The sequence below is a fragment of the Carlito syrichta genome, unplaced genomic scaffold (assembly GCF_000164805.1).
Source record: "Carlito syrichta isolate Samal-C Ts95f unplaced genomic scaffold, Tarsius_syrichta-2.0.1 Scaffold314050, whole genome shotgun sequence".
Lineage (NCBI taxonomy): Eukaryota > Metazoa > Chordata > Mammalia > Primates > Tarsiidae > Carlito > Carlito syrichta.
In genome coordinates, this window is record NW_007258146.1 from 199,953 (window position 1) to 210,270 (window position 10,318).

General features: G+C 56.7%; 1 protein-coding gene across 1 annotated transcript in view; it reads left to right on the forward strand.

The window, feature by feature from the left end:
- KMT2D (lysine methyltransferase 2D) overlaps window positions 1–10,318 on the forward strand; it is a 35,609-nt gene that overhangs the window by 14,209 nt on the left and 11,082 nt on the right. The window contains exons 33-44 of the mRNA XM_008070881.2: window positions 1–1,391; window positions 1,499–1,681; window positions 1,759–1,895; window positions 2,117–4,029; window positions 5,739–5,862; window positions 6,008–6,092; window positions 6,198–6,264; window positions 6,375–6,607; window positions 6,712–9,549; window positions 9,691–9,831; window positions 9,960–10,127; window positions 10,287–10,318. The exon at window positions 10,287–10,318 is cut by the window's right edge and continues 143 nt beyond it. Of these exons, the coding sequence (XP_008069072.1) occupies window positions 1–1,391; window positions 1,499–1,681; window positions 1,759–1,895; window positions 2,117–4,029; window positions 5,739–5,862; window positions 6,008–6,092; window positions 6,198–6,264; window positions 6,375–6,607; window positions 6,712–9,549; window positions 9,691–9,831; window positions 9,960–10,127; window positions 10,287–10,318 (7,312 nt within the window). The remainder of the gene's footprint in view (window positions 1,392–1,498; window positions 1,682–1,758; window positions 1,896–2,116; window positions 4,030–5,738; window positions 5,863–6,007; window positions 6,093–6,197; window positions 6,265–6,374; window positions 6,608–6,711; window positions 9,550–9,690; window positions 9,832–9,959; window positions 10,128–10,286) is intronic.

Here is a 10,318-nt window from a genome sequence, read left to right on the forward strand (position 1 = left end):
GGACTGGCCAGGCAGGGGAATTCCACACTACCCCACCTGGCACCCCAGGACACCAGCCCTCCACACCTGACCCCTTTCTCAAACCCCGCTGCCCCTCGCTGGACAACCTGGCTGTGCCTGAGAGCCCAGGGGTGGGGGGAGGCAAGACTTCTGAGCCCCTGCTCTCGCCTCCACCTTTTGGGGAGTCCCGGAAGGCCCTAGAAGTGAAGAAGGAAGAGCTTGGAGCATCCTCTCCCAGCTATGGGCCCCCAAACCTTGGCTTTGTTGACTCACCCTCCTCAGGCCCCCACCTGGGTGGCCTGGAATTAAAGGCACCTGATGTCTTCAAAGCTCCCCTGACCCCTCGGGCATCTCAGGTAGAGCCCCAGAGCCCGGGCTTGGGCCTGCGGCCCCAGGAGCCACCCCCTGCCCAGGCTTTGGCCCCTTCTCCCCCAAGCCACCCAGACATCTTTCGTCCTGGCCCCTACCCTGATCCCTATGCCCAACCTCCATTGACCCCTCGGCCCCAACCCCCACCCCCTGAGAGCTGCTGCGCCCCGCCCCCTCGATCACTGCCCTCTGACCCTTTCTCCCGAGTGCCTGCCAGTCCTCAGTCCCAGTCCAGCTCCCAGTCCCCATTGACACCCCGTCCTCTGTCTGCTGAGGCTTTCTGCCCATCCCCTGTTACCCCTCGCTTCCAGTCCCCTGACCCTTACTCTCGCCCACCCTCACGCCCTCAGTCCCGTGACCCCTTTGCCCCACTGCATAAGCCACCTCGACCCCAGCCCCCTGAAGTTGCCTTTAAGGCTGGGCCTCTAGCCCACACTCCACTGGGGGCTGGGAGCTTCCCAGCAGCCCTGCCTTCAGGGCCGGCAGGTGAGCTCCATGCCAAGGTCCCAAGTGGGCAGCCCCCCAGTTTTGCCCGGTCCCCTGGGACAGGTGCATTTGTGGGCACCCCCTCTCCCATGCGTTTCACTTTCCCTCAGGTGGTAGGGGAGCCTTCCTTAAAGCCCCCTGTCCCTCAGCCTGGTCTCCCTCCACCCCATGGGATCAACAGCCATTTTGGGCCTGGCCCCACCTTGGGCAAGCCTCAAAGCACAAACTACGCAGTAGCCACAGGGAACTTCCACCCATCAGGCAGCCCCCTAGGGCCCAGCAGTGGGTCCACAGGGGAGAGCTATGGCCTGTCCCCACTACGCCCCCCGTCAGTTCTGCCACCACCTGCACCCGACGGATCCCTCCCCTACCTGTCCCATGGAGCCTCACAGCGATCAGGCATCACCTCTCCTGTCGAAAAGCGAGAAGACCCAGGGGCTGGCATGGGTAGTTCTTTGGCGACACCTGAACTCCCAGGTACCCAGGACCCAGGCATGTCCAGCCTTAGTCAGACAGAGCTGGAAAAGCAACGACAGGTGAGTTGACATCCTGGAGCTGAGTTCTTCTGTAACTCTGCTGTTTCTCTGCCAGCCTCATGGTAGGATTAGGATGGGCTTATTCCTCTTCTCTGTTTTCTGCACAGCGCCAGCGACTACGGGAGCTGCTGATTCGGCAGCAGATCCAGCGCAACACCCTGCGGCAGGAGAAGGAAACAGCTGCGGCAGCTGCAGGAGCAGTGGGGCCTCCAGGCAGCTGGGGTGCTGAGCCCAGCAGCCCTGCCTTTGAACAGCTGAGTCGAGGCCAGACTCCCTTTGCTGGGACACAGGTAGGTAGAGTGGCAAGGGGGTAGTGGGACAGGATACTGACGGTCGCCCCACTTTCATCTCTGTCTGTCTCTTCTAGGATAAGGGTAGCCTTGTTGGGTTGCCCCCAGGCAAGCTGAGTGGCCCCATCCTGGGGCCAGGGGCCTTTCCTAGTGATGACCGACTCTCCCGGCCACCTCCACCAGCCACACCTTCCTCTATGGACGTGAACAGCCGGTGAGGCTCTAGGAGCTTCCCTGGGGCTAAACTTGGGGGACAGATTTTACCACTGTTGGATGCTGCTTCGGATTTTCCTATCTCACTAATCCTTTTCCTGTATCATATACTCTTCTTCCTCATTCCTTCCCCCTCAGTGCTTTAATTCTATCCTTCTAAGCCCCTGGTCTAGCTCTTTGTCATCCTGATTTCATCTTACTGACTCTCATGTATTCTTCTAGGCAACTGGTAGGAGGCTCCCAAGCTTTCTATCAGCGAGCACCCTACCCTGGGTCCCTGCCCTTACAGCAGCAGCAGCAACAACTGTGGCAGCAGCAACAGGCAACAGCAGCAACCTCCATGCGACTTGCCATGTCTACTCGCTTTCCATCAACTCCTGGACCTGAACTTGGTCGTCAAGCCCTAGCTTCCCCCTTGACAGGCATTCCCACCCGCCTGTCAGGCCCTGGTGAACCTGTGCCTGGTCCAGCTGGTCCTGCCCAGTTCATTGAATTGCGGCACAATGTACAGAAAGGACTAGGACCTGGGGGCACTCCGTTTCCTAGTCAGGGCCCACCTCAGAGACCCCGTTTTTACCCTGTAAATGAGGACCCCCATCGACTAGCTCCAGAAGGGCTTCGGGGCCTGGCGGTATCAGGCCTTCCCCCACAGAAACCCTCAGCCCCACCAGCCCCTGAATTGAACAACAGCCTCCATCCAACGCCCCATACCAAGGGTCCCACCCTACCAACTGGCTTGGAGCTGGTCAGCCGGCCTCCCTCGAGTACTGAGCTTGGCCGCCCCCCTCCTCTGGCCCTGGAAACTGGGAAGTTGCCCTGTGAGGATCCTGAGCTAGATGATGATTTTGATGCTCACAAGGCCCTCGAAGATGATGAAGAACTTGCTCACTTGGGTCTGGGTGTGGATGTGGCCAAGGGTGACGATGAACTGGGCACCCTGGAAAACTTGGAGACCAATGACCCCCACCTGGATGACCTGCTTAATGGAGACGAGTTTGACCTGCTGGCATATACAGACCCTGAGCTGGACACGGGGGACAAGAAAGATATCTTCAATGAGCACCTGAGGCTGGTGGAGTCGGCTAATGAGAAGGCTGAACGGGAGGCCCTGCTGCGGGGGGTGGAGCCAGGACCCTTGGGCCCTGAGGAGCGCCCTCCCCCTGCTGCTGATGCCCCTGAGCCCCGCGTGGCATCTGTGGTCCATGAGGTGAAGCCCAAGGTGGAGGAGGGTGGGCGCCATCCTTCCCCTTGCCAGTTCACCATTACCACCCCCAAGGTAGAGCCAGCACCTGCTACCACTTCCCTTGGCCTGGGACTGAAGCCAGGACAGAGCGTCATGGGCAGCCGGGACACCAGGATGAGCACAGGGCCATTTTCCAGCAGCGGGCATACAGCTGAGAAGGGCTCCTTTGGGGCCACAGGAGGACCAACGGCTCATCTGCTGACCCCTAGCCCACTGAGTGGCCCCGCAGGATCCTCCCTATTGGAAAAGTTTGAGCTAGAAGGTGGGTCCTTGACCTTGCCTGGTGGACATGCAGCATCTGGGGATGAGCTGGACAAGATGGAGAGCTCCCTAGTCGCCAGTGAGTTGCCCCTGCTCATTGAGGACCTGTTAGAGCATGAGAAGAAGGAGCTGCAGAAGAAGCAGCAGCTTTCAGCCCAGCTGCAGCCTGCCCAGCAGCAGCAGCAGCAGCAGCAACAGCAGCAGCAGCAGCAGCAGCAGCAGCAGCAGCAGCAGCAACAGCAACCACATTCCCTGCTCTCCACACCAGGCTCTGCCCAGGCCATGCCTTTGCAACATGAGGGCTCTTCTCCCAGTTTGGCTGGGCCCCAACAGCAGCTTGCCCTAGGTCTTGGAGGTGCCCGACACGCAGGCTTGGCCCAACCACTGATGCCCACCCAGCCACCAGCTCATGCCCTCCAGCAGCGCCTGGCTCCGTCTATGGCCATGGTGTCCAATCAAGGGCACATGCTAAGTGGACAGCATGGGGGACAGGCAGGCTTGGTACCTCAGCAGAGCCCACAGTCAGTGCTATCACAGAAGCCCATGGGCACCATGCCTCCTTCCATGTGTATGAAGCCTCAGCAACTAGCGATGCAGCAGCAACTGGCTAACAGCTTCTTCCCTGATACAGGTAACCTCAGTTGATATCATAGCTAAGTTACCCAGGGTGGACATTTTTATTGCCCAATGGGCACTGAGGCTAGATATCTAAGAAAATCTCGCCGGGCTCGGTGGCTCAGCCTGTAATCCCATGCCTTTGGGAGGCTGAGGTGAGTGGATTGCCTGAACCCGCGGGTTCAAGACCCACTGGGCAGCAAGACCTCATCTCTACAATAAATCAAAAAATCAGCCGGGCGTGGTAGCGTGTGCCTGTAGTTCCGGCTACTCGGAAGGCTGAGGTGGAAGGATCGCTGGAACCCAGCAGGTCGAGGCTGTGGTGGCTGGGAGCGGCCACTGCACTTCAGTCTGGGCAACAGAGTGAGACTCCAACTAAAAAAAAAAAAAAAAAAAAATCTCTAGTTAGGGAAGTTGAGACACAAAGAACTTTGACTGAATACCATACTACTATGTAGGCAGAAGCACTGTAACTTTTAAGAAGGTAGGGAGCAGTTCCTGGCATATAGCAGGCTTGCATTCAGATGTTTGAATGAATGTATGAGTGAAGCCTCATTTATCAGGGGCTTTGTGGCTGTGGTGAGGCTGAAAATTTAGGACTTGGAGAGAAGTGGTGCAAAAGAAGCAATCCAGATAAGTGGAAATAGTCATTGAGGGTATATTGGCAGGAAAACCTTTCAAGAACTATGAGTAGAATGGGTAGACTGGAGTAGACTGTGTAGAGGGACCACTATCATGATTCTGGAGAGGTAGGAAGGGGGCCAGATTGAGGAAGACCTCAAATTATAAAAGCATTTTTTGAATAATTACTATTGGCCAAGCAGTGTGCTGAGCATTTTATGTTTTATATCTAATTTACTCATTACAACAGACTCATTAGATAGGTACTATTATTATTTTCTATTGTAGAAGAGGAAACAGATGTGGAAATTAAGGTAACTTGTCCAAAATTACAGCAACTAGCAGAGCTAGATCTGAACTCTGAGTCTTGACTGTTTTACTACCTCTGAATTCCAGGAGAGGGAGTTTGATTAGTCCCCTAGAAAGTGAGGAGTCAGTTAAGTTTTCTCAGCATGAGAAATTACAAATTTCAGGTTTTTAGGAGACAAGATCTTGCTATATTGCATAGTCTGGTCTCGAACTCCTGGGCTCAAGCGATTCTTCTGTCTCAGCTTTCCAAAGTGTTGAGATTACAGACATGAGCCACTGCACTTGGCCTTATTTCTCCTTTTATACCCAGCATTCTAGGCAAAACAAGAGAATGCACTACAGATGATGCATGTTGTACCCAAAACGGCTCTGGCATCTAGGGCTTTGCCACAGTGTCTACGTCTTGGGTCCTTGGGCTATGCTAGTTGCACTACTTTTGAAGAGTGCCTCCCAAGTTGTAAAATGTATTCATATTCTTGTCATATTTGATACTCTGAGTGGTTCCGTACTCTGTCAACTAGAGGGGTAAACTGAGGCTTAGAGAGGTAAAATAACACTCAACAAATATTTACTGAGTCCCTTTCCCTGTCACTGTGCAAGTAAAAACAGGACCACATGTCCTTTGAATAACCAGAGCTGAGTCACTCAGGTGTTCTGGCTTCTAACTCAGGTCTTTCTGCTATGCCATGCCATTGTTCTGCTTGACTTGGTTGAGGTCAGGGTATTGAAAGGAATAGCAGACATACAATGGAGCATTGACCTCACCGTCCAGCTCACTGGCTCTTCCCTCTCCAGATCTGGACAAATTTGCTGCAGAAGACATCATTGATCCCATTGCAAAAGCGAAAATGGTGGCTTTGAAAGGCATCAAGAAAGTGATGGCTCAGGGGAGCATTGGGGTGGCACCTGGTATGAACAGGTGAGACAGGAGCTGGGTTGGGATTGACCCTTTTCTTTCCCACTCATCCATTTTCTTCTTAGCCCCCGTCCCTACTTGTCCCATGTCTTTGCTGTCCAACTTTCCCATTGCCAACCCTTACCCTCTTTGTTTTGGTGGACTCCAGGCAGCAAGTGTCTCTGCTAGCCCAGAGGCTCTCAGGGGGACCTGGCAGTGATCTGCAGAACCATGTGGCAGCTGGGAGTGGCCAGGTAAGTGGTCAGTTAGGAGGGGGAACTTGTTTTCTGTGCCATCAGGTCACCCTTCTTAGGGCCTGGCATGGACCATTGACCCTCTAGCCTTCTCTCTCATCACAGGAGCGGAGTGCTGGTGACCCCTCCCAGCCTCGTCCCAACCCGCCTACTTTTGCCCAGGGAGTGATCAGTGAGTATGGGGCATGGAAGGATGGTACAAGGAAGTGGTCTGGGACATGTAGAGACAGAAGGATTGGGGTCACCATTTTGCAGGTCCTGATATCCCACTTTTTCTCCCAGATGAGGCTGACCAACGGCAGTATGAAGAGTGGCTGTTCCATACCCAGCAGCTCCTACAGATGCAGCTGAAGGTGCTAGAGGAGCAGATTGGAGTACACCGCAAGTCCCGGAAGGCTCTGTGTGCCAAGCAGCGTACTGCCAAAAAGGCTGGCCGTGAGTTCCCAGAAGCTGATGCTGAGAAGCTCAAGCTGGTGACAGAGCAGCAGAGCAAGATCCAGAAACAGCTGGATCAGGTGGGGAAAGCAAACTTCAGCCTAACACCCAGAAGCCAGGGAAGAGGGATGGATAGCATGGGTGGGCATGTCCCCAGCTGACCTTTGCAACCCTCCCATGTTAGGTCCGGAAACAGCAGAAGGAGCACACTAATCTCATGGCAGAATATCGGAATAAGCAGCAACAACAGCAGCAACAGCAACAACAACAGCAACAGCAACAGCAACAGCACTCAGCTGTGCTGGCTCTCAGCCCTTCCCAGAGTCCTCGGCTACTCACCAAGCTCCCTGGTCAGCTGCTCCCTGGCCATGGGCTGCAGCCACCACAGGGGCCTCCGGGTGGGCAAGCTGGAGGTCTTCGCCTGCCCCCTGGGGGTATGGCACTCCCTGGACAGCCTGGTGGCCCCTTCCTCAACACAGCTCTGGCCCAACAGCAGCAACAACAACATTCTGGTGGAGCGGGATCCCTGGGCGGCCCCTCAGGGGGCTTCTTCCCTGGCAACCTTGCTCTTCGAAGCCTTGGACCTGATTCAAGGCTTTTACAGGAAAGGCAGCTGCAGCTGCAGCAGCAGCGCATGCAGCTGGCCCAGAAACTGCAGCAACAGCAACAGCAGCAGCACCTCCTAGGACAGGTGGCAATCCAGCAGCAACCGCAGCAGGGTCCTGGGGTACAGGCAAACCAGGCTGTGGGTCCCAAGCCCCAGGGACTTCTGCCTCCGAGCAGTCACCAGGGCATCCTGGTCCAGCAACTTTCCCCTCAACCACCCCAGGGGCCCCAGGGCATGCTGGGCCCTGCCCAGGTGGCTGTGTTGCAGCAGCAGCAGCAGCAGCAGCAGCACCCTGGAGCTTTGGGCCCCCAGGGCCCTCACAGACAGGTGCTTATGACCCAGTCCCGGGTGCTGAGTTCCCCCCAGCTGGCACAGCAGGGCCAGGGCCTTATGGGACACAGGCTGGTTACAGCCCAGCAGCAGCAGCAGCACCAACAACAGCAGGGGTCCATGGCAGGGGTGTCCCATCTCCAGCAGGGTCTGATGTCACACAGTGGGCAGCCCAAACTGAGCACTCAGCCCATGGGTTCTGTACAGCAGCAGCAGCTACAACAGCAGCAACAACAGCTTCAACAGCAGCAACAGCTTCAACAGCAGCAACAGCTTCAACAACAGCAACATCTTCAGCAGCAACAGCAACTTCAACAGCAGCAGCAACTTCAACAGCAGCAGCAACAGCTTCAACAACAGCAGCAACAGCTTCAGCAGCAGCAGCTTCAGCAGCAGCAGCTACAGCAGCAGCAGCAGCAGTTTCAGCAACAGCAGCAGCAGCAGCAGCAGTTTCAGCAGCAGCAGCAGCAGCAGATGGGCCTTTTGAACCAGAGTCGAACTTTATTGTCTCCTCCGCAGCAACAACAGCAACAGGTGGCACTTGGCCCTGGCATGCCAGCCAAGCCTCTTCAACACTTTCCAAGCCCTGGAGCCCTGGGCCCAGCTCTCCTCCTGACCGGCAAAGAACAAAACATTGTAGAGACGGCTCTTCCTTCGGAGGTCGCCGAGGGGCCCTCAGCACATCAGGGAGGGCCGTTAGCAGTAGGAGCTACACCTGAGTCAATGGCCACTGAACCAGCGGAGGTAAAACCCTCCCTCTCTGGTGACTCGCAACTGCTGCTTGTCCAACCCCAGGCCCAGCCTCAGCCCAGCTCTCTACAGCTGCAGCCACCTCTGAGGCTTCCAGGACAACAGCAGCAGCAAGTTAACTTGCTCCACACAGCGGGTGGAGGAAGCCATGGGCAACTAGGCAGCGCATCATCCTCTGAGGCCTCATCGATGCCCCACCTGCTGGTCCAACCCTCTGCTTCCTTAGGGGAGCAGTCGGGGCCCATGACCCAGAACCTTCTGGGCCCCCAACATCCCCTTGGGCTAGAGCGGCCCATGCAGAACAATACAGGGCCACAACCTCCCAAACCAGGGCCTCTTCTCCAGTCTGGACAGGGTCTGCCTGGGGTTGGAGTCATGCCTACAGTGGGTCAGCTTCGAGCGCAGCTCCAAGGGGTCCTGGCCAAGAACCCTCAGCTGCGGCACCTGAGTCCTCAGCAGCAGCAGCAGCTACAGGCCCTCCTTATGCAGCGGCAGCTGCAACAGAGTCAGGCAGTACGCCAGACTCCACCCTACCAGGAGCCTGGGTCCCAGCCCTCTCCCCTGCAGGGCCTCCTGGGCTGCCAACCCCAACTTGGGGGCTTCCCTGGTTCCCAGACAGGCCCCCTCCAGGAGCTAGGGGCAGGGCCACGACCTCAGGGCCCACCCCGGCTCTCTGCCCCACAAGGAGCCTTATCCACAGGACCAGTCCTTGGCCCTGTCCATCCCACACCTCCATCATCCAGCCCCCAAGAGCCAAAGAGACCTTCACAGTTACCTTCCCCCAGCCCCCAGCTCCCCTCGGAGGCCCAGCTCGCCCCCACCCATCCAGGGACTCCAAAATCCCAGGGGCCAACATTGGAGCTGCCTCCTGGGAGGGTCTCACCTGCTGCTGCCCAGTTTGCAGATACCTTGTTTGGCAAGGGGCTGGGACCCTGGGACCCTCCAGACAACCTAGCAGAAGCCCAGAAGCCAGAGCAGAGCAGCCTAGTACCTGGGCATCTGGACCAGGTGAACGGACAGGTGGCATCTGAGCCACCCCAACTCAGCATCAAGCAGGAGCCTCGGGAAGAGCCATGTGCCCTGGGGGCCCAGGCAGTCAAGAGGGAGGCCAATGGGGAGCCAATAGGGGCACCAGGTACCAGCAACCACCTCTTGCTGGCAGGCCCTCGTTCAGAGGCTGGGCATCTGCTCTTGCAGAAACTACTGCGGGCAAAGAATGTGCAACTCGGCACTGGGCGGGGGTCCGAGGGGCTGCGAGCTGAGATCAACGGGCACATTGACAGCAAGCTGGCTGGGCTGGAGCAGAAACTACAGGGTACCCCCAGCAACAAGGAGGTGAGTACTCTGGCTAGAGTGGAGTAAATAGAGTGGGACCTGGAGCCAGTGGGGGGCAAAGTGAACAGGTCTGGGTCAGACAGAAGAGATGAGGGCTATGAGGATGATGGTAGCAGCCTTCACTGGGCTTATCTGGCTTAGGATGCAGCAGCAAGGAAGCCTTTGACACCGAAGCCCAAGCGGGTACAGAAGGCAAGCGACAGGTTGGTGAGCTCCCGAAAGAAGCTGCGGAAGGAGGACGGGGTCAGGGCCAGCGAGGCCTTGCTGAAACAGCTGAAACAGGTGACCCCCAGGAGCCAGTCCCCTGGTCCCATCCCAGGATAGGGGGCAGGCACCCTCTCCCCCAGCTGTGCAATGACAGAGATGTAGACACTGCAGGTATTCAACTCTTGTCATCTTGCCCTTCCTAGGAGCTATCTCTGCTGCCCCTGACAGAACCTGCTATCACTGCGAACTTTAGCCTCTTTGCTCCCTTTGGCAGTGGCTGCCTGATCAGTGGGCAGAACCAGCTGAGGGGGGCTTTTGGAAGTGGGGCGCTGTCCACTGGTCCTGACTACTATTCCCAGCTGCTCACCAAGGTCAGAAAAATGGCGATAACTTTTGGGAATAGTGAAGCTCTTGGGAAGGTGGGTGGGAGTAGAAGACATGAGGAAATTGCTGATGTAATGTGGGGCCAGGAGATTATGCCAGTCTCCCTATGCCATCTTGCACACAACACCCCACCCCCCACCCCCCAGAATAACCTGAGTAACCCGCCGACACCACCCTC